Consider the following 23,457-nt stretch of genomic DNA (forward strand, 5'->3'; position numbering starts at 1 on the left):
CTAAGTCACAAGTGAACTGTATATAATTCCCCTAATCCACCAGTTTCATGTGCAAAAGGGTCACGACGACCTTTGTCCAGTGATCTCACATTTTCTCCACCAGCAGTAGATACTTGTACGCTCGTGGGAAAAATATGGAAATCTGTATTATCTTCCTGTGAGCACTCAGAGAAAAACATAATAACAACATACTGTGAGTTACATAAGGATATCAAAACAGGGCTCCACTCAGGACACGTCCTCGGTGTTATTTCTAGTCAGTTTGTTACATTATCAGCATTTAAATGTCAGTAAACACGTCGGGATACAACCGAAAACAGGCAAAACATGTGGACAGTAACTCCCTGTACTAAATGATTATGAAGAGAGCTGTACAATTTACAGTAAATTACTGTAATTAAATTAACAGTATATAGAACAAGAAAGAATAATTTACTGTATTTTTCCTGTATTTTGTAATTTGGTCTATTTCTGCTGTGTTTTATTATATTGTACTTTATAGTTATATTAACATTTATATATTACTGCTAATAAATTGCCATAATGCAATATAAACTAACGTAAACTAGTTTACTGTAATGAATAAATGTGGTATTGTACAGTAGGTTTCTATAGTGTTGACACATGATGCCTATTAAGTTTTAATTATATATTTATTTATTAACTTAGACAACAGCATTGCTACATAGCTTACTGAATACCGGCTAACAGTTATTTGTACTTCCTTAGTGCTTGAGGTCATAATAACTTGCTATATTCTGGGTATTTCCCTTCTTAAATCCCCTGGATAGTTCCATCTGTGTAAGGTTTGATTGGTAGAGAGTGAAATCGGCCCGCAGTGACGAAATGTTATGACTTATTAACGAGATACCCCACACTTAAACATGTTTTTTTGTGCTGTAAACTAACTTATATGACTGTAAACGCATCCATGCTGGTGTTAATATTACAATTTCTGGCAACGTTTAATCGACTAATCGCGCACAAATGACTATTTAAGGTAAACAATGTGTACCTTTTAGTGATTTAGGGAACAAAATGTGACATTTTGGGTGATTTTGACTGTCGCTGGGGGGGTTTTTTGGACTGAATGTATCTGACGTCAAGTGCTGCTGATAACACGCAACAGCACAAACAGTAAGAAAACAGCTGAGAACAACAGAGTGCACAAGAACGTGAACATGAAGAGAGGCCGAAAAGGACACAGCTGCACAACAACAACAACAACAACAACAAAGATCAACTGTACAACATCCACTATTTGGTCCAATCCTGCAGACTGAAATCAAAGCTCATGCGTTACATTAGCGTAATCAGTGAACCCCCCCTTCCACATCTGCTCCCTGCCAATCCCACGCCACCGCCACCCCCGGCCACCACCGCCCTACGCAGACTGATAGGACCCCGCAAGGCCTGGCACCAGGTTCAGCCACCATGATGATGAGGACATTTACATTTTAAGCATTTTGGCTGACGCTCACATCGAGAGTGATTTACAGATTTAGCGAAGTGGTGCAGGGGGTGGGGGGACCTGAGGGGAAAGAGGCTGACCTTGCGTGAATCACCGGTCCTCTTTGTTTTATGATCTGAGCTATGTGTGTGTGTGTGTGTGTTTGTGTGTGTGTTCACCGCTATCAGACATGAGAGGAGCGCCGCGCCCCACTGCAGTTTTCCCACAACATCATACGTCTTGGTATCTCTGGAGTGAACCTGCTAATCAACCCGGAGCAGTAACAGGCCTGACTAACAAACATGCAATATTAGATTAGTGTTACTGAAGTGTTGCTGTTACTCCAAGGTTCACATGATGTGTAAAGGATTTATAAAAAAGGTTGTGTGAAGTGTTTTTTTTTAACCAAGTAGTACTCGCACACCGGTGACTACAGCACATGAAGTATATCAAATGAACAATGTAGCACTTGTGGCATGAAAGGGAGCTCGTATAATGTCTTCTGAAGAGCAGGCACTGAGGCTACGAGAGGTAATTACAGGAAAATACACATTTAAATGTCCTAAAACAGTCACTTAATGACTCTTAATGAGAACGAATCAAGCCCCCCCTCCCTCGGGGCAGCGCTGGTCAGAATTTCTGGTCTTTTCTGAGTTATTAAAAGAGGCTGTAAATTCACATGTGATGCTTTTTTTTTTTTTTTTTTTTAGATTTGAGCCATTAGATGCATTAAAAATTAAAAAAGTCCAGTAGTAGTATGACTGCAGTATTCACACAGCGTTTGTGTGCAGGGTGCCAGCAGGAAGTCAGCTCAAGTGTTCTTTAAATTAAAGTCCGACTGAGCGTCTTTTATCTCCTGTAAGATGTTGGAGAACACAGAGGTTTAAATGAAATCCGTCAGACTTCACCGACGTCGAATGAGAATGAATAAGTTAGACACATTCTTTGCTGACTGAGACAAACACACATTTTGAACGTACACCCAGTTATGATCGCTAACATGAGCTAACATTACCCTTAGTTATTCTGCTAGATGTTACGATCAATAAGTGGTTGCGTGCAGCTAAAATAGCCGACAGTAGTTAATATAACCCTTAGGTATGCCAGCTAAAATTGGCTAACATTAACTTATGTTACCTAACATTGGCAAACATTAGTGTACCCTAAGTTATGTTACCTAACATTACGTTACACCAGCAGTTAAATATACATATTTAAGTGAAACAGTAGAAATACTGTTAAAAGGAAAAGTTCTCCATTAAAATGTATAGTGTTTTAGCATAAAAATATACTTTAAGTACCAAAAGTAAAAGGCTTTTCAGAATAATGTACGGTATAAGAATAAATAGTGAAAACATTCTTGTAGCTTAATTGCTGACGTTTTATATAAACATGACCAGTTAAGAATTATTTTAAAAGCTATAAATTGCCCTTAAACTTTCATATCTTTACCAAAATATATTGGCTGAACATTTTATCTGCCTGCCAGCAGTTTCAGCCCAGTAAGGAAAAAGTAGTTTCCACCACCTTCCATCACCTTCAGCTCAAGATCAGAGCAGGATAAGAGGATAAAGAGTAATGTCTTACTAAATCATCACTTTTCACAGAGTACAGTGTGACCCTTTATGACTGGTCGCTTCTACAGACGACGTTTACACATTTTTAACTGCAGTTCAATTTATTTACACTTTATTAGATTAATTGGAAGTGAATGGATACATAAATAAAGTAGACAGCAAACAAATATGGACCTGTGGTGGAAAGTATTTACTGAAGTGCAATTTTCATTCATTTTAGACTAGAATTAAGTATTAAATTGAGTTAGAAAGTTAAAATTAAGAGCTAAAAGGTTGTAATTATGAGATAAAGTCATATTTAGCTAATTATTGTATCATAATCACTTTTTATGACATAATTGTGATTTATTATCTCATAATTTGTTACGTTTTCATCTTTTTTTTGATTTTATTGGCAAACATTACTTCGATATTTCAGTCTAATTTCAATGCAAATCAACACGCTTAATTTTTTCATAACTGTAGGGCTGACCTGCCTTATTCTGTTTTGAGATATAGAAACTCATGTAAAACATTTAAATTGAAAACAGGTACATGACGAGTTTAAATAAGTAGTAGTAAGCGGTAAGATTTTGATTGTCGGAGTACTTTATCTTACTTATATCTTACTGCTTCCAGATACACAAACCTTCATGCCACCACTCACACAAATAAACAAAATGAGGCTTAAAAAAAGTGACAATGCATCTGCTGACTCATCCCTCGACTGACTGAACACCTGACCACCGCCGTCACCTCACACTCAAAAAGATGGAACAGGGGAGCTGATGAAAATTTAGCTGATATGCCCCCCCCCCTCAACCCACCTTCCGCCTCAGCTGCTATCACCCAATCAAATCCCCCTTTCAATCTCCGCTCGATGAGGAGGAGATAGGAGTTAAGGTGACCTCGTTCTGAATGAGGCCGGCGAGGCTGTATAATTGGATACACTCTGACGTGAGATTGAGTTTATCCCAGGTGAAAAAAAAAAAAAAAAAAAAAGGGCCCTCGCTGACCCGCTTTCGCAGACTCTTTGCTCCGAGATGGATGTTTGTGAATGAGAGTAATCACTTTACAGAGATGTGGCTCAGGAATCAGTTTAAACCTGCAGCTCGCTGCAAAAGGTAAACACACACACAGGAGGGGGCGGAGACTCCTTCTTCAGTTACCTTTGACTCCTGTGAAGGATGTTGTCATCGGCAAGGACATAGAGGATCATAGAGACATTCCCCAAAGGGTGAAGCCAGCTGACTTTAAAGGTTCATTTTGAGTGAAAGAGCCTGTTTACACCTGGTTTTAACATCTCCAGTGACCACGTGTGAACGGATCTCACTTCCTATATGTAAATAAGCAGCTATATTTAAATATTTAGCTTTGAAAAGAAAGCAGTGTTAATGTTGGTCGCATATATTTTCTTATTTTTAAGTTTGTTCTTTACTACTTTGAATGTTTTTTTATATTCTGTGGACTCTCAACAGTAGAATAAACCTATTTAAAGGCCCCCCAAAAAATACAGTAATATACCGTGAAACTGCTAGAATCATGAAAATACTGTGATACAACAGCATAAAATGAGGCACTTTTCACTATAATATAATAATTCATAGCACCGTCGTTCCCCTCAGCATCATGATTAAGCTACAAATACACATTTTTGCTCTGAATCTCAGTAGTTTTCTTTTGGCTCATTCCTCATCTCTCCTATTTCTTTCCTCCCCTTTCTGTAAAGCCCTCCATAACTCCTCTCTTGCAATGTAAATAAAGTTTACTCACTTACTCACTAAATAGGAAGTGGGAAAAGGCAATTAAAATGTGCTCTGATATCCCTTCGATTACAGGGAATTACAGAACCTTACGCAGCCTCTCCTTGTTTGATTATTAGTTAGCATTTAAAATGATCCCGTTAATTATATCCTGATAGATTCTGAAGCTTTGCGCTCTCTGGTGTAGTTTAAATCAGCATGGCGGCCCACAGCCTCTTTGTCTTTGAAGCCAAGTTGAAATGAAGTCGGGGGAATATTGCAGTAGAGGTCAGATCAAACACACACCTCAGCAAAAGCTGGAGAGGTGCAAATTAGGAACCGAATCTCTTTAAAGTTGGAATATGTAGCTTCTCTCCACATTAAAATAAAAGATGAATAAAATATTTCTCATGCATTAACAATCTGTGTCTGTCTGTAGTTCCCGTGAATTTTATTTTCAGTGATGTTTTCAGTGCAACATTTGGCCGTGATGCAGCGAGTAATAATGATTGTAGTGTAAATATGTACTTAGGACAATGTAAATATACATTTTGGTCACTTATTATAGGTGATAGGATACACCTGTACTGTATTTAATGGCATGTAAAGGGTTAACATTATGAGTGAAGTACTACAAATAAAAAATAAAAGCAATGACAATTAAAAAAAAAAACAATATCTACAGCTATAATCAAGTGTTAACTACTAACTACTTATTATACAGTAGAAATCTAACATACTTATTTCCAGTATTTCCATTTTATGCAACTTTACTCTTACAATACTACATCTCAGAGGCAAATATTGTACTTTTACTCCACAACATTTGTCTGACAGCTTTAATTATAAGTTTATTTTCAGATGAATGCAAAAACATTATATTTTCCTTGCCACTGTCACCAAGTGCCCGCTCATGGTGGGAACTGTTGGGTCTCTGTGAGATCATTTTATAAGGAGTACAGTCTAAACCTGCTTTACTTAAAAAAGTGTCCTCAGATAACTTTTGTTATGATTTGGTGCTATACAAATACAACTGAATTGAATTGAACCTAGCACCAATGAGATTAAACTACAGTGTAGCTCGGTAGAAAGAAAATAGTTCCTGCATGAAAACTGCTCACAACAAGGTCACCGGGTCATGATTTCTGAAGAAAGACTGTTGAGTTATAGTGGTGATAACTTGTTGTATTATCCCACACAGAAAGATACCACTTCTGTGTCTACTCACAAGTCCATGACGGGGGGGGGGATAGGAAGAAATGTTCTTCCTCGTAGTTTAACAAGGCCTACAACGTGCTGTGTGTTCTTGACGTTCCTGATATCAGATGTCTCTCTCTTTGTTCTCGCCCGTCCAAACACCCGTGCATGTTTGAGGTGAAAAGGGTGATGATTGGTCAGGATTCAGCGTGTAGTCTGACGTGTCTCTCTCTGTCGCCATTATCACCACATCTGACACTCATCTCCAGAGACATGAATGTTGATGTCAGCGTACTTTGGGTAAAGATGAGACAAGCAGCTCACTACACCAGGAGTTACAGTATTCAAAAAAGCTTTTAAATCCACACAGTTTCTGTCTCTCACCAGCCGGCTGTATCTCACTCAGCAGACTCACACTTCCTCCACGCTTCAGTACATTTCCCTCTCTCTATTTTTCACTCATTCTGTCTCCTTCTTCTTTTCTCAGCCAAATATCCTCCCTCTTATCTCTCCTCCAGTCTTTCTCTCACATTTTTCTCACTTTCTGATCCCTCTGTCTGTCTCTCCCTCTCTCTCTCTGTCTAATTAATTCTCTCATCTTTCTCAGGCCGTGGGTGATCAATGATCTCTCACTAATTTAGTTGGCAGCGCTCGCCGTGCAAGTTGGACACTATCTGGTTAGAGTTGGTGGTGGTTACATGTCAGCAGGCGCCCATGTGCGGCGTATAAAACGAACCCCCCCGACCGCCGAATATATAGAAGGCTGTATTAACATCTCTGTCGCAGCCTGGAAATGAAGCAGAAATTGAATTTTGAGGCCGACCGCTTCTTATTTCAGAACGCTGACCTTCAATTCTAATACTAAGTGGAGACGGGTGAATATATTATGTATAGTGTATACAGAGATAGACCCCCCACACACACACACTCACGCTTACCAAAGTGCATCAGCCTTCTTGCAGAGATTTTTGGGATATTTCTGCACAGCCTCCTGCAGCGTCCAGAGGTCTAATGACCGTCTTATGAGACCATCTCCAGGGTGAAATTTCATGCATTTTGAGATGAACCAAACCATGACAGTAAATGTGTGTGCTTTTCACACCTGGATGGTGCCTCTGCCCATCGGCTCCATCTCCTTCCCACCTCTGATTCCAATTCAGCTCCACTAATCCATGATAGAGGCGCAGCAGGGTCTCCAGAAATCAGTGGCTGGGTCAGATATTTCCTCTCCACGAGGGATTATCTGAGCCTGCCTTCAGGAAAGGAGGGAAAGAGAAAAAAAAAATCCATATCTTGTGTTAACAGGCCCCAAAAAGCAGGCGGGAGATCAAGTTTTTCCTTCGCTGTTGAGGTTTATTCATCGCAGTTAAAGGGATAAGCTAATTTTAAGGGAAAGGCGTTAAATCTAGTGAGGTTACCTTGACAATCAGCCTCACTTTAAAGCTTTACATCAGGGCCATCGGCTGAGAGGAGCCTCCGCAAGATAAATCTTTCGGGGAGTTTGAGTATCACAGATTTAATTAGGTTGTGAAAAGTGTGTGTTGTTTTTTTGGAAGTATCCGCGCTGGCATTGATTATTCGCGGCGTGAATCTCTTTAAAAAAAATGGGAATGGAGTGTACAGTAGAAGTCTGGGAAGAGTTTTCTGTGTGAGTCTCTTAGCAGACCACATGGTAGAAGCTTTCATGCCATCTGTGCTTCCGTTTCATCATCTTTAGTGAAAATGTAACACGGCTTATCACAGGAGAAGCGCAAAGAGAGCTCAGCTGAAAGAGGACATTATGGTATCTGACGGTATGAAGGTTGCATATCTCAGTGAGTAAAACAGTTTGTTGCCTAATGACACTTGATTATAGAATGAGTTTTATTACACAGGCAAGTTACAGGTTAAATTATTGGATATATCTTAAGATAAAAATACACTTTGAAACAAAACAATGACTGTTAATGTATGCAGTTTATATTTCTGGATAAATCTGAATTTGTTGCAGGTTGATTTCATCATAACTGGCTAATCGGCCCTTTCATGGTCAAACATCTATCATCTATGTTTGTGCAAATTCGGCTTCTACTGGGCTCTGCTTGCATCTGCTATCAAACAGAGCCCACACTGTATTGTTGCACATACAGTATATAACAACAAGAGTCCATACTAAACATGAAAAATACATTTTAAATGTACGTAAGACAAACAGTATTTGCTGTGTTTTTCTGGATTCTGAGGTAAGATTTAATGGAAAAAACAGTTTTTTTCAAGTGTATGCAAGATGAAGCTGAACAAGAGCAGAATGAGGTCCGAGAAGTACTTCTAGTCTCCACCACAGGACTTACCCCTGTACCTGTACCCGCTTTTGGACCAGCGTGAACCTGTAGTAAGTTTTAATCATCTTGCTACAGATTCAACTTCCTAAAACTTGCTCATTAGATACTTTTTTCTCCATGTAAACTGCTAGTTCAGCTAAGGAAATATTTAATCTTTTATTTGTATTTATTGGCCTAGAGATCCTCTTAAAAAAGGGGAAGGGAAAGCTCAATTTATGCATTTCAATGTGCTTTACATAAAACTAAACTTACTCTAAAGTATGAATAACAGTAAGAACAGAAGAACATGGGTGAGTGACAGGAGGCAGCTGGCTTTCCCTGACTCAAACCCTCTTGCGTCACAGTATTATCAGCTTTTAAACATGCAGAGGAGATGGTAAAAGAAGTCAGCTGCAGCCTCACAGGTAGGGGTGTGTGTGTGTGTGTGTGTGTGTGTGTGTGTGTGTGTTTCTCCTCTGCAGTACCCCACCTCTTTTCTCCACCACGTTACATAACCAGGATTAGCTCATTTCTCCATCCTGTGTGTTATTGTTTGCTAACCCTCGCCATCCAGTAATCCTTTTCTTCAAATGAACGCTCAGCCTCTGATAGCCACATCTGGTTCGTGTTTCTGGCAATTAGGTCTGTGAGGAATAGACGTTCCTTCGTACCCTCTGAGGGCCCCCCTTCTACATGTGTTTGCAATCTCCCTCTTCCTGAATTTGGTCATCACTGGCATTCCCCCTGCGGTGTTTGTTTGGGTAAAAACGCCCTGTGTACAGGCCCGTCCCTCTGCAGAGCTTACACTGAAAAGCCCCAAACGCCATGCTGATTACCTCCGGGTGGGGTAGCAGCACTGGCAAGAACTCAACTCAGGAAAACAACTCAGTGCTCTGCTGTTCAGTGTGTGTGTGTGTGTGTGTGTGTGTGTGTGTGTGTGTGTGTGTGTGTGTGTGTGTGTGTCATCTGAGCTGATCTGTTCAACAAGTAAATATTGTGACATTAATCATGTGGATGATTATTCCCACAGCAACGCCGCGCAGCCGAATGCCTTTCCAGCAGCCGAACATGTCTCCTCATCCGTCTGCTGCTGAATATTCATTCCATGTCTGAACAGGTAGAATCAAGGTATAATCAGGGCTGCAGTGTGTGATCCCCGTACATGAAGATGAATGTTTGTTTGGTTTTTTGCCAGTAGAGACATCTGTCAAGTGTGGAAGCTATAGAGTTGAGCTGAAATGAGCATCCGGTACAGATATTGTAGATTTTACGAGAACTAAACGAGTAAAATGTGCCAATATCCGTACTAGTATACAACTTTAGCCCCGCCCCTTGTGAGTATGGACACCAATACATCATTTAGTTGGCTTTTCAGATACAGATAATGGTGCCTTGTCTTGCCTTTTATTCTCATAATTTGTGCAATATAATAGAGACACCTTAGAAATAAAAAATATACTTTTGACTTATCTGATATCCTAGTTGTGGTTTTGTTGCTTTTGGGGCAAATACAAAACCTTTTGTATATTATGAATTTAAAAAGTTGGCCTCTCTGCTGTATTTTGTTGTTGTTCGAGGAGAAGTTGGACCACAGACCAGATCTGTGTTTATGTTTGTAGCGGGGATCTTACTTAAAACCACATGTTTGCGTTATTATGTAACACGCTATTAGAAATACCAGCAGTAACAGATGTTTGCTGAGACTCTGGTGGCATGCCTGGGAAAAAAGGCAGCATAAGTTCCCTATTGGATGCCCCTTTGGTAAATAAAAGTCCTATTTAGAGAAAATGTGCAGTGGTTTGGAACTGGGGTGTGGGGACCAACAGGAGTCCTTGGGTGTAGGGGGTCCTCAGCTAAAGTAGGAACAGAATATTTGAACTTTTATTAATTTTTTTGGAAGTTGGAATAACAAGGGAAGAACTAGGGTTGAACATTTGATCAACGAGGAAGAATAAAAACTACTCAGAGGGGATTCTTGAAGACAAAATGCTCTCAAACTGGGGGTCTGTGGTTTAATTTGCATCTATTGTGGGTCACACTGCTCTATGGTGCCCTTTCAGTGGAGATAATGTGATTAACAGCCCTAAAAATAAAGTAGAATTATTATTAGGATGTATATTACAACTAAATATAATTTATGATAATATATAACATATTGAAATCTTATTAGCTATGCCCATCTATCAAATTTCCTCCAGTCAAAACATCATTCATCACATAAACTGTCAGTGTTGATCTGGTAACAGTCTGCTCCTGCCACGACGCTGCTGCTCCTGAATAACTAACGTCAAGTCACAATAATGGACACGTTTCTGAAAAGGAAAACATCTCACTCCCAGACACAAACACACACTGTGTTGTTGAATGTTGCTTAAACTAAACTGACAAACTGCTGATAATGGTGAACAGAAACACTGAATCTGATGGAATGATTAAAGATTTGAAACACAATAATTGCTGCATTAATAAAAGTAGGGAAATATATTCAGAAGTGGTGTTTTGAATGAGTGAGGGAGACATCTTGCAAAAAGGGCAGGGGGGGCCCAGACCATAAGCCAATGCTTTTTGGGGGGCCTTGGCATGTTAAAAGTTTGGAAACCGCTGCTCTAGGATGTCCTTCCAGTGGAGAAATCGCGATGAAGTGCCCTCTAGGTTTTCCTTCCAACGACGCAGTGCCATATCAGCTGCCCTTCATGCTAGAATATGAGTTCTCTAAATGGTTAAACAGTTCCCTTTAAATCTGAGTCACATAATAAAACAAATATGATCTTAACCAGGTTTAAATACAACCCTGCTCCATTAAATCCTCCTTTTCTCCGAGTTGCTTTCTTCTTCACTTCCTGTAAAACCCGAACCGTTCTCTCCGGGTTCACCGCCACTGGCTGCTCTGCAAGTCCACTTTATAAACACAGGTCATTTGTCAAGTGAAAGACATTAAAGTGTAAAAGCTCCAGGTATTAAGAGCACAGAGCACAGGTGGGGGGGGTAGGGGGGCTGATCTATCTGCCTTCACCTCGGCGATGGAGAAATGCTGAGCCTGCAGCGAGGAGGCGCGGAGGGCTCGTTCTCGTGCCTCGGCTGCGTGATGGACTTGTTTTACTGCTCCGCTCGCCGTGCAGCTAACAAGTGGACACGCTGAACTTTGCGGTTTCTGCTTCCCTCTGGGCTCAGCCATTTCAGTACATGACGCCTGGAGACCTTACACCGTATTCATTTTCACAGTACACTGACTCAATATCCGGCGCGGCCACGCTCCATTTTTGTTTGTGTCGCAGAGGACGGGCTATAGACAGGATCTTTCAGTGTTGTTGTTGTTGTTGTTGTTGTTGTTGTTTTGCTCTCTGGTGTATCTGAGCGGGGCTGAGGGGCCACTGCTCCCCGAGCTCAGAGCCGCATGATAGTGTGAATCATCCCAACGAGGGAAAAAACAAAAACATGCACCCTTGACATTTACGTGCGGAGCTCGGGAGCAGCCGTGCATCACCTGCTTTTGAATTTGACCTTCTCCATAAACACTTGTTGTGAATGTTTGGAAAATAATAATGGTCTGAAACAAGATGTGGTTTTTGAGTCCTAATTCCACTTCTCATGTCAAGCTGTGAAGGTGATATATAAGGAACAATGTCGGCTTTTATTCATGTAAACAACTGAAAACCTTTATCTGATTTCAACTGATGAGCAGGGAAATAAACTGTAAATCAGCCATAGTTAGCCTTACACTTGGCCCAGAAGACTAGTGTGTAGGATTTAGTGGCATCTAGTGGTGAAAGTGAAGGTTGCAACCAACTGAACACCTCTCGCGTTGGTATTTGACGACCTGGGAATGAGACGGGGCTGTGAATTGTGTAAAACATTGTTTGGTTTGTCCATTCTGGGCTACTATAGAAACATGGCAGCCTCTGTAGAAGAGAGCTCACTCCCTCTGTGGATAAACACGGCTCGTTCTAAGGTTATTATACACAAATTAAAACATAACTATGAATATTATATTCCTTTTGTGGCAATAGATCCTCATAAATGTTACTTACTGCACCATTAAATAAGATTTGGTTGGATTTTGCTGTTATTTGTGTAACATGATGTGTCCCCTCCCAATGTGATTTCCTACTTAAAAGATTATGATATTCTCTATCAAACTTTTCTAATCCAGGCCCTGGATCAGGTTGGTGTTTTGCTGAACTGTGTGCTAATTCTGTACTTGCTATTTGGGGTAAAAAAAAAAAAGGGGACAAAATTAGACAAACACAGGGCACCTTGATAGCTCACCAGGTGGAGCGGGCACCCCATGTGCCAGGGCCTGGTCCTTGCTGCAGTGGCCCTTTGCTGCGTGTCTTCCCTTCTCTCTTCCCCCCTTTCCTGTCTATCTTCAGTTGTTTCTATAAAATAAAGGCAAAACAAATACTAATAAATAAATAGTGCAACTCACAGAGAGTACTGCAAACGGCGAGTGAGTTGTGGATAAAAGACGGCGTTGCTCCCGCGTTGTAGAGTATGAACATTTTTTTTGCTGTAACAAACTTGCACTGAGCCATGACTCTTAAACCAAACCACAAAACTTTGTATTTGTTCTTCTCCAGTTTCAACAATGCCTCTGTGCAAAAAAACCAGCCCTGTGAAGAAAAGCCTTTCCCAGTTTGATGTACAGGAACTGGGGCTGCAACCAGAAGAGTGGAGGCTGTCATAGCATCAGATTAATGCCCACTGTTTTAAAATCCCAGGCTCAATAATCATGTAAAATGTAGGTGTCCACATACTTTTGGTCATGTGCTGTTTTACTATGTGATATCTGGTGAAATTAAACAACTTCATTGACTTCATTGACAAAAGAAACTCACCCATCGCTTTGGAGCTCCGTGTAAAAGCAGCCAGCGTTTTGTAAAAGCAGTAACACAGTCAAGGTCGTGTTTCACTGTGGCTGCCGGCGGATCTACATCTCCTCCGGCTGCAGCTCACTGCTGCCAATAACCACAGCGCAGCGTGACCTTGACTGTGTTACTGCCTAATTGAGTGCATACACCTGAGTGTGGGGGGGGCCACCCGGTGGAAATCAAACCCTCAACCCTGCCGATGTCAGTGCCACTGAACCACACAGGACCACCTCTCCACTGAAAAATGACCACACACTGTACAACGACACACACACACACACACATGCCGACACACACTTTCACTGTATTCCTACAGGACACTTTGTTTTTAATAAATGTACCATTTTCTGGTGTTTTTTCGGAGCTCCACCATGCAGACGGTCTGCAAAGGCATTAGCACGCACACTGGAGAGAACTACAGCATCTGCCGTCCTCACAGAGTCGCTTTTGTTGCAGTGACCAATGGGCTACAGCCAGAAAGTCAGTGTGGTCCACTGAGTGAGTGATGCTGCCCTCCTACCTCTCAGTCCGGAGTGGCCAGCCGTAGCCGGGCCCTAATTGGGCATCTGGATGACAGAAGGGATCCTTCAAAGCAGCATCCATCATGTCCTTCAGGAGCCGCAGAGAGCAGACGGCGCTGTCACGACACCGGCCGGGTGTTTGTCTTCGGCTAAAGGAGAGAGTGAGGAGCTGATACACAGTTTTTACTCCCAGACGAACTTTATTCTTACAGTACAGGTGTAAAGAAACACACACACATACTTTAATTGACGTTTGCTGACAGTCAATGTGTCTCTTAATAAACTGTTTTAACTTCAGTTACCAACCGAGTTAGCCTGCCGGCTAGAGCCACTGTGCATGTTCCTAGCTGGCTAGCATGTTAGCAGTTAACTGGCCAGCTACAGTAGTTTTGTTTTTGGGCATTCGCCTTCATTTATAGCGATAATAGATAATAGAACGTAAAGAGAGACGGGGGGTCACAGGCCAGAATTGAAACAAGGTCAATCCAATTAGGCAAATTATTATATTAATTATAATGCAAATCATTTGTTTTTTGGCCACTAGGGGGCAGAATAACTCCAAAACAAACTTGATGACTGATGGGATACACCTTAGTGTGTTGGTACAGCTAACATGTTAGCCAACATTTGTGTATTTACACATTCAGAAGACACAAAGCAACATTATCATTCCAAGAAGAAAGAACCAAAGCTTTTTTGCCTTTATTGGATCGGACTCAAGAGCGAGAGTGGATGACGCAGCAAAGGGCCACAGGTCGGATCTGAAACCCGTGACCACTGCAGCGAGGACTCAAAGATTATCACCTTCAAATCAACAGCTGAAACACCTGTAAGAAATATTGTGGGCGATACTCTATTTACCAAACTTATGTTTTGCTGTGATTTAGTTCAGGGTTATTTTTATTTCCCTGTAAAAGGAGCAAAGAGCACTCGACAAAAACTCTCCTCTAAACTAATCTTGTGTTGTGATACCACTTAGTCATCTATGAGACGTCTGTCGATGAGGAGCATTTCAAAACACTTGAACCGTGTGGCACGCGCTCTGCTGTTCTCCAGGAAAACCGACAGCTTGACAGGATCACTCCGAACTGTTAAGGAGGCAGAATAGATGCTCTTAACCTCCCACGGCTCTTAAAGACATCTCAAGCAGCTATGCACACCCACACAGGCTGCGCACACACGCACATGCAGAGGCACACACTGACACTAACTGCTGAAACACACGAAGAAGTTTTCATCTTTTATACATCTGTAAATACACAGATATGCATGAGTGTATTTATGGCAAACAAGACGTATCCATCTCATCTGTCATCTTATCTCATTGACCCTCCACCTTCTACAGCTACAGCCATAAATTAGACCCTTAAAGGGATTTATATTCAACATACTGGGAAATACAGTTTATTTCCCAGAGCGAGGTTAGGTTACGGAGCTGGAGTCAGGACGCGGTTAGCCTGGATTAGCATAATGACTGGAAGCAGGGAGAAACAACAAGCCTGGCTCTGTCCGAAGTCCATAAATACACCTCTAAAGCTCACTAATTAACACATGTCTCATTTGGTTAACCAGTACATAAACTGCACTGTAAAATCTGCAGTTTGTGATTTTATGGGGATGAAAATGTTGAACTATTCCTTTAAAGCAGTGGTCGCCAAAGCTTTGTGATGGGTTGTGAGATTTTAAGGGGTGTAGGAAAAATATACACAGCAGGCTTATATCTCAGCATTTGGTTCACTTCTGTGAAGAAATCTAAATTTAAATGTAGAGTAAATTGTCTAATAGAACAATGGCCAAGTAAATACTAAATTTGTCCACAAAAAAAAGCCTATTAAGTCTGTATGATTATTAAAAATGACTTAAAATACATAACACAGACAGAGAATTGTATAAAAAGTTCCCTAAACAGGAAATAATCTGCTCAGAATTCATCCAAATCACTTGTTTTACACAAACTCCCTGCAGTTACTGAGTTCACTGTTTTGGTTCATTGTACAGTTTTGAATATAATATGAAATATCCATAAAATATGTCACTTAATCAGCGCTTGTCAGTTTAAGACACGATAGAAAAAAGGGTCCCTTAAGGACAAAGGTTGGGAACCACTGCTTTAAAGGACCATGCTGCTGATTTTTGTGTGTTGTTAAAATAGCTCCTTTCTAACCAAAGTTGCAAAGCGCTTTACAGTAAAACCACAGATGAAAACAGAGAAAAACAGCAGAATTGTGCTAAATTAATAAGATGAAAATATGAAATAGTACAGAAAATAGTACAGTACAAAACCCACAGAACATTAAATATAAAAATAACAAAGGTTAACTAAAGTAACTTTTAATATGAAAGAAACTTCTGTTCCTGTTCCTCAGCGGGAGTAAGTTTGTGATTTAGATGAATCAACTCTTTAAAGGATGCGACTTCATAATGAACCCTTTTTAAAACATCCATATTTGTGTGTTTGTGCTGTTTTATTTATCAAGTTCATACAAACAGTGCATTTAAAAGTGCTGCTGCTGAAGTGAGAAACTGTAAAATGTCCTTACTTCTGAGACTTTTCTCCATTTTTCTATCCTTAAGAGGAAATGATGGTGTTCATGCCCCTGAATACATCGACTCACACCGGTCCTGTAAAGGGAAATCATCAGTGCAGGATGTTTTTTCCACAGAGGCCCAGACTGTTTATGTCGTGCTGTATGAAATATATAAGACTCCTCCAGCTTTACGTGATACACACGGCATATCAGACATCCTGCCACCACCACCACCACCTCATACTGTAAATCCCCTCGGGAGCCAATCACGCTGAAGCCTTTCACATTTACCCATAATGCAGGCGTCATGAAGATGGAGCAGCAGCGTGGAGAAGGAGTCGACGAGATATGAGCTCTGAGACCGTCCAAACGGCGCTGTCCATCCCCGCCGTGAAAACTGAAAAAAATCTGAGGGGAAATCATGTGTTGCGCTCCAGTGCCGCAACTTTCCTCATCCCATCTGGCCTCCTCCTCCACACATTGTTAGCTTCAAAAGAACCTCTTGGTCCCGTTAGCCAGAAATCACTTATGAGGGTTGTTTGAAATTGCAAAAAAGCTTTCCCTCTGTCTTCTGTTTCAAACAATGCACCAAAGCAGGCCTTTCTTTCCTCTGAACACCGCACATTGTGTGGGCTTTCTGTGCACATCTCTCCGTGGACGATGAGGAGAAGAAAGCAACAAAACAAAAAAAAAAAGCAATCTGAGGCAAAGTGAGCATTTGTTGGCTCGGTGAGAGACCCTGAAAATAACGCACACACACACACACACACACACATATCGACTCCCACAATTCTCTCACATGAAGCATCTGACAGAAACATGCACTCTACATCCCTGGTATTTACCTCCCCTCCAGCCAGGGAAGCTATTATTGCTGCATATGTCATTACATGTTTCATTTGGAACAGTGTCAGTAAGATTGGTTTCATTACCTGGTATCACAAGCCTGCTGAACACTGCATAAACTCTAATGGTCTGGTCCAACACTATTCATTATTTATTCAATACATTTGTGTGTTTTTTCCCCCCCTTGGGGAGCGACGTTACATATAATCAGTCAATAATGGGGTTTGCGGTCACCTTCACAGCATGAAAACAAATACTATGACTCTAATAATGTCCTTTTTTGACTATTAATTCAATATATTGAGGATAAATTTTTTTAGCACTGTGCTTTCATGTTTTAGCTGACACAGTCAGAAACAGGTCTGAGAGTCCACAGCGGCTTTGTGACGCTGTACAGCACAGTGATACGTTTAGCTAAATCAGCACGCAAACATGCTGACAGTGACAACGCTAGCAGGTGGAATCACGTGTGAACCTATCGTGACGTCACCCACGTCTGGAGTACGTAAGGTAGCTCCGCCCTAAAACATACCCTGCTTTATGGTCTATTTTACTCTAAATGGGACTATAATTTACTAAATGAACATCATGCTGTATGGAAGAAGACTTGAAACTAGAGATTGAGACCATAAACTTATTATGAAACGGTTTACTGAGCTCATAAATCAAGTGAGAAGTCGGCTCTATCGTCATAAGAATCCATTCCCAGTAGCTTGCTGGTAGTTTAATTTCAAGTTTAACTTCATTTTTGTGTCGTCAACGACTGGCTAACACTAACAATTTTAGGCCATGAAAGGAATGACTTTTTCATTTTAATCATTTCTCTACGGTAACTGAACCCCCTTTAACCAGCCTCATACCATTTTCTCTCATCCTGACCGCTGTGAGCATGCCTAGGCAACGCATTCATCAGGCAGCAACCACCACACACTAGACCTTTGTGTAGTGCATGTGCAAAAGGGCGGGCGCTGCTCAGTGCTCACACAGCGACGGCGTCATCACGGATAACCCGATGAGTCTCCGTGGTCATACTTGAGCATAACACTGACTACCCTCCAGCACTCTCAGCTTCATGGTGGCACGACAGGAAACGTAGGAAAAGTAGAAGTCATACTCTGGGGACTGCAAATATTTCATCCAGTAGTTTAGAGTCACACTACAAGCATAGCTTTATCACAAGACATGAAACCATGTGAAACTGCTTTGAAACCAGTAAAGCTACCAGCCTTATTAAGACAAGCTACAGGCCTACTCTGTTATCAAAAGGTCACAGGTTTGATCCCCCAGAAAACAGTCTTCAGACTCACCTGAACACAAACACCCACTGAAAGTCATTCTAGATAAGAGTGTCAGTTTAAAAAGGTCTTATGCAAATATGTGATCACAGCGGCATGTTTAATGAATTATGTGCAAACCAGAGATGAAAGCTGTCAGATGTTCACCTAAAAGGTGGAACTGGTTATAATGGACAAGAGGAAGATGGAGCAGTATCCACCTTTAAGGAAAGAACATGACAGACTGCATGAGGTTTCATTATCTTACCTCCAAACTGTCCTATATCAACTTTTATATAAAATATTTCCATTTAAATTCAGCTTATCAAAGACTACTTTGAACATTTTCCTGTAGCATTTGCATTATTTATACATGTTTATTATTCTGAGTCAAAAAATAAAAGCTGAATTTTGACATTTATCATCTGATGGGTTGTGTAGTTCATGTAGAAATACTTCCACCTAGTGTACAAACGCAATTACTGCATCTTTTAACCACAATTTTACACCAGAAACATTAAAAGCTGGAAGTGCAGGTGCAAAAAGAGAAAACAAACAAGGACTATCATAAATCTGTGTTTATTATGTTAATAAATAGTGAACATAGTGATTTATTATACAATTCATTTACGTGGAAATAATTTAAATTAAGTGTACAACTTTTTTTTAATAAAAAAACAAAGTGTTTTTCACTTTGTTAAATTGTGCTCATGTGCAAATCAGCATCTTGTGTCTTTTCTACGACTTCCTGTGGAGAGAAAGACAAATTAAACAGTTGCAACTTCATCTCTCCATATTCATCATTACATACCCTTTAAATCTGACCTGAAATTTCATACACTGGATCTGTTTGCCACATAATGATGGATGCAGGAGGAAAAATATATATTTAAGATATCCTCCAAAAGTACCAAAGTTTAAAAACTACATCAGGTGGTGTATTACTGGGTGAACAGAGCCATGTTTATGAGAGTCGTGTCATTAAAAGGCAAAAATAGGTATGTCAATCTATAATAAATGTAAAGTGACAAATACATTTTTAAAGAAATAACAATATGTACATGAGTCTTAACATTGCTAATCTTATAGTTGCACAATTCCTTATCATGAAGCTGCTAGTAGGGGTAAGAAAGCTTTCACTGGGTGGAAATTCAACATTTTGTCTTTCAAAGCAGAAAGGGGAATAAAATCACAAGTTCTGCCAAGTTTTTCTTAAAGTGAGCAGAGGACAAATGTTATTTTACTTTTTTAAGCATACAGACATTGTTCTGTTCTATAAAATACTTTGATATTTATGTTTTTTAATTTACATTTTTGGTTTTGAGGTAATGCAAAAGAAGCTAATCAAGTTACATTAGTTTAATGTTGTCATACTTTGATTAGGTTACGGACTACATTTTTTAACAGGTAATTAGTAATTTTATTGGATTACATGGGAGGCACTTCTTCCAAGCCTTTTGTGTCCCTCGTGTCAATTTACACCTGTATTTGTGTACATACAAGCGTTCAAAGGCTCTTTTATCCTGTGTAAATCTGGATTTAAATGACTCGTGTTGTGCTGGCGTTAGAGCACAGTAAAGTGAAAAGCTGAAAGCAAACCTTGTGATTGTGGTTGTGATTTCTTGTGTTTATTCAAGTGCTGTGATCTGGCTTCATTCTTGGAGCTGTCAGGGTTAGGCATCATCGCTTTCCATGACTTCTCTGTCGGACGATGCAGTTACAGAGAAAAGGTTAGTGAGTTACAGAACAGCATGTTAAGGGTTAATTTGTCCTGATATAAAAAGAGAAAACCATTCGCTTACCTGTTTGCCACCTGTGTGGCAGGTAAATCTGATCCATGTTCCTCCATTTGTCCTGAAGGGAAATCGGCACTGCACGGTTCTCATCCATTTCTCGGATGGCGTTGCCGTGGGGACAGTGGTGCAGCCTCTCCCATCCAACAGACTGATGCTGTGGCTCATTACACATACAGTTCTTCTCCCTCAGCTTTGGGTATGTTGCTGGAGGATATTTCTCCAAGTTTTGTTTGGAGGCCAGCGGCCTCTTGAGATCGTTGAGCCTCCTGGGATCATCAACTGCCCTCCATTTTGACCCCGTGCGACATGAGCTGTTCTCAGAAGATTCTCCCTCAGTGTCATTTCCATGAGGATGGCCACGAACATCAGGACTGGAACCTGTCTTCATCGGTTGTTTCTTGGAGTGAGATTTACAGGCTTCACATGTCGGTAAGAGTGCGTCATTCCTTTGTTGGAAAGGAACAGCTTTTCTTTTTAAGGTCCGACCTTCGAGTCCTGGACTGGCGGAGGAGCAGATCCTGCGCTTTGTCAGACATCTGGTGCAAAGTCGTTCCCTCTTCGGTGCATAAGGGGCGAATGCGTTCTCATTGAAATTTCTGCTAAGGCAGCATTCGTGGTCAGAGAAGCTTCGCCGATCCACCTTGCCTTTGGGTTTGTATCTCTCCTTTGGCTTGCGAACCGTAGGTGGTTCCTTGAACTCTAGGTCTAGTTTTCTTCTTCTGGAAGGCACATCTAAGCCACGGCTGTTCAGAGGTCTGTTGTGCTTCTTGGGAGTCGGCGGCAACTTGCTACAATAGTAGACATTGTCAAAATCAGCTAGCCAGCTGGTTGAGGGAAGGTAGGCAGGCAATGATTCGAATGAAGTGTCTTGGTGATCCTGAACATTCGTGTCTCGTCTATGTTGGTTTCTATCTGCCTTAAGAGGGGAATTATCCAACAGCAGCAAATAAGGTGCATGGGCCACCACTGCTGTGTGCGTCATCTCAGTTACAGGACTTTCCTCTGCAACGTCCATCATATGGCACCTATTAGCTTCAGACACCATCTCATCCCCTGGACCCTCTACAGTGGGGACCATGTCCTCCAGTTCATCTTCTGTCAGAGGAGGTAACTCAATCATGGGGACAACCTCTTCTGCAAGAGTCTCTCTCATCATCAGCACATCTGTTGAAGGTACTTCAGCAGCCAGTATTTCATCAAGAGACTCTGTGTGGCTTTGAATCAGCGATTCAGGGGAGGAAATCAAAGTTTCCCCCATTGACCAGACTGTAGACTCCATCTTCCTCAGCTCATCCAGGTACTTGGGATCAAAGGGCAGGTGAACAACTTTGAAGTGAAAATTCTTGGATGTCATATTGAAATCTTTCTCACTGCTCGTCTCCTGAACATCTTCATGAGGTGCTGATCGGGAAACAAAGTTTGAGGCAACAGTCGCAGAGTCTGTCTGGTTCCTGGACTCCTCTGGAGCAGGGATCTTCTCACCACTGCTGGGATTCCCGACTAACAGGATGTCAGGACAAGCTTGGAGGGCCTGCTCTGACTGTTCTGCAGGAAGGTGCAGTTCCTCGTCCTGCAGCACATGACCCTGGAAGGTGGAGCTACACTGGACCACATCTTGGGAAAAGCTGTGGGATACTTCTGCAGTCTCATGAGAGTGCAGGAGTTGTAGTCCCACCGGTGTGGTGCAGCATTCAATCCTCACCTCCTCTGTCTGAATCACAAAGCTGGAATTTGGTGGCGTCCTGGTTGAAGAAGAGGGCACCATGTCCTTTAGCTCCAGAGATTGATCCCCCTTCTGTACAGCCAGAGCTGGTGAGAGTGGCTGACTGGTGGGGCTACCAGGGCTGTTGTTGCTGCGGACTGGGAGGCCACGAGAGGCCTCAACATCGCTGGAACCTGGGGTGCTAGTCCTCTGGGTTGCCAACAGTGGCTCGGTTTGAACCTCAGAGCTGGTCATTTCTCTGGTCTGGCTGTTGTGTTGGTAGCGGAACCTGCGGGAGTGGTACGCCATGGTCTGGTAATACTGAGGGTTGAGCATGCGTCTGTAGTCCATCAAGTGGAGGTGGGTATGGGGTACAACAAAGCCAGGGGGCTCCATGTACGGATTTGGCTGATAATTGGGCATCACTGGCATGCCATAACCTTTAATAAAAGACAAAAAGCACATCTTATTAAACATTTAAGATTTTTAAAGTCACACTAAAGTAGAGTTCTGCTACCCAACTCAACAAGTATTTCAGATTAAACTGCTGCATAACCCTTCTGGCTTAGGTTTGGTCATTTATCAATGCAATTTATCAAGAATTCCCTCACATTTCTTTGTGTCTCTGAGCTAAAAGAGGGGAAGAGGGACAATATATTGCATTAGCCTGGCGAGCAATGGATGAAATAAAGCATAAAATATAGGGCAGCTTTTGGTTTCTGAGCCTGTGTGAACCTAAGTGCCAATTAGGTTGAGTTAGGTTACAAACAGTTAAAGCTCTAGTCTCAGTTTAAGGCCTGTGCAAAACTTTACACCAAGAGAAATTAATGGCGTCACTTCAACAGCAAAATAAGATACAAAAATAATAGTTTAAAATAACACTACACTGCAGCCACATATCAGTTCTGTGAGGATGTATTTAGGCACAGTGGGGATTTTAACTAAAAACATCATCATGCTAACATGCTAAGATGCTGCTGTTTGATCTAGTCATTTTTCTAAATAGCATGAAAAAACATTGTACAAGTACATAAAAATAACAAGTTGCAGTTTATATAATTTGTGATATAAGCAACAGTATTCAGAATACACAAGATAAGTATTTTCAGGGAATTTTCACCCTTGAAATCCACCAAATAGACACAGATGTCGGATTAATGGCCCTTACCTAAACCAGGGTAGCCATAATATGGGTTGTAGGACACGGGCATGGGCACTGGCACAGGCCACTGTAGACTCTGCATGGGCAGGTATGGCTGCGAGGGTTGTATGTAGAAGAATGGTTTATGGTGCTGCTGGTGCTGCTCCTCAGGACGTTGTCCTCCAGAAGGCCCTGGAGCCGGCTGATGGGGCCCCTGGCCCTGCTGAGCTCCATATGCTGGGTTCGGACCCCGAGGGCCCAGACCGAAAGTGTGTTGCATGGTAGATGTGGCTGCCTCCATATCTGACAAAGAGACGAGAAGCTAGTTGAAATAGTTATTTTGGTCTTTGTTGGCAAAATAGCTGCAAGAGATTGTTTAAGAGAATTCTCTGACAACAAAACACTCACTGAACAAATAGAAGATTACCACTAACAAACCAACATGGCTTTCAAGGTACGTTTTAAATCGGAAATCAAAGGTGTGGACTCATGATACACGGTAGCTTGTCAAATGCTGCACTGATTGGCTAGGTTTT

The 23,457-nt window shown here is 41.4% G+C and overlaps 1 protein-coding gene across 1 annotated transcript; it reads right to left on the reverse strand.

Moving 5' to 3' along the window:
• Window positions 1-18,925: 18,925 nt before the first annotated feature.
• On the reverse strand, window positions 18,926-23,207 carry LOC127369397 (uncharacterized). Its single transcript, XM_051410702.1, has 4 exons — window positions 22,949-23,207; window positions 20,085-22,220; window positions 19,882-19,983; window positions 18,926-19,030 (listed from the first exon to the last, which is right to left on the reverse strand). The coding sequence occupies exons 1-4, from the start codon at window positions 23,199-23,201 to the stop codon at window positions 19,002-19,004; spliced, it is 2,520 nt and encodes an 839-aa protein (XP_051266662.1). The 5' UTR covers window positions 23,202-23,207; the 3' UTR covers window positions 18,926-19,001.
• Window positions 23,208-23,457: the final 250 nt, after the last annotated feature.

The sequence above is a fragment of the Dicentrarchus labrax genome, unplaced genomic scaffold (assembly GCF_905237075.1).
Source record: "Dicentrarchus labrax unplaced genomic scaffold, dlabrax2021, whole genome shotgun sequence".
NCBI lineage: Eukaryota > Metazoa > Chordata > Actinopteri > Moronidae > Dicentrarchus > Dicentrarchus labrax.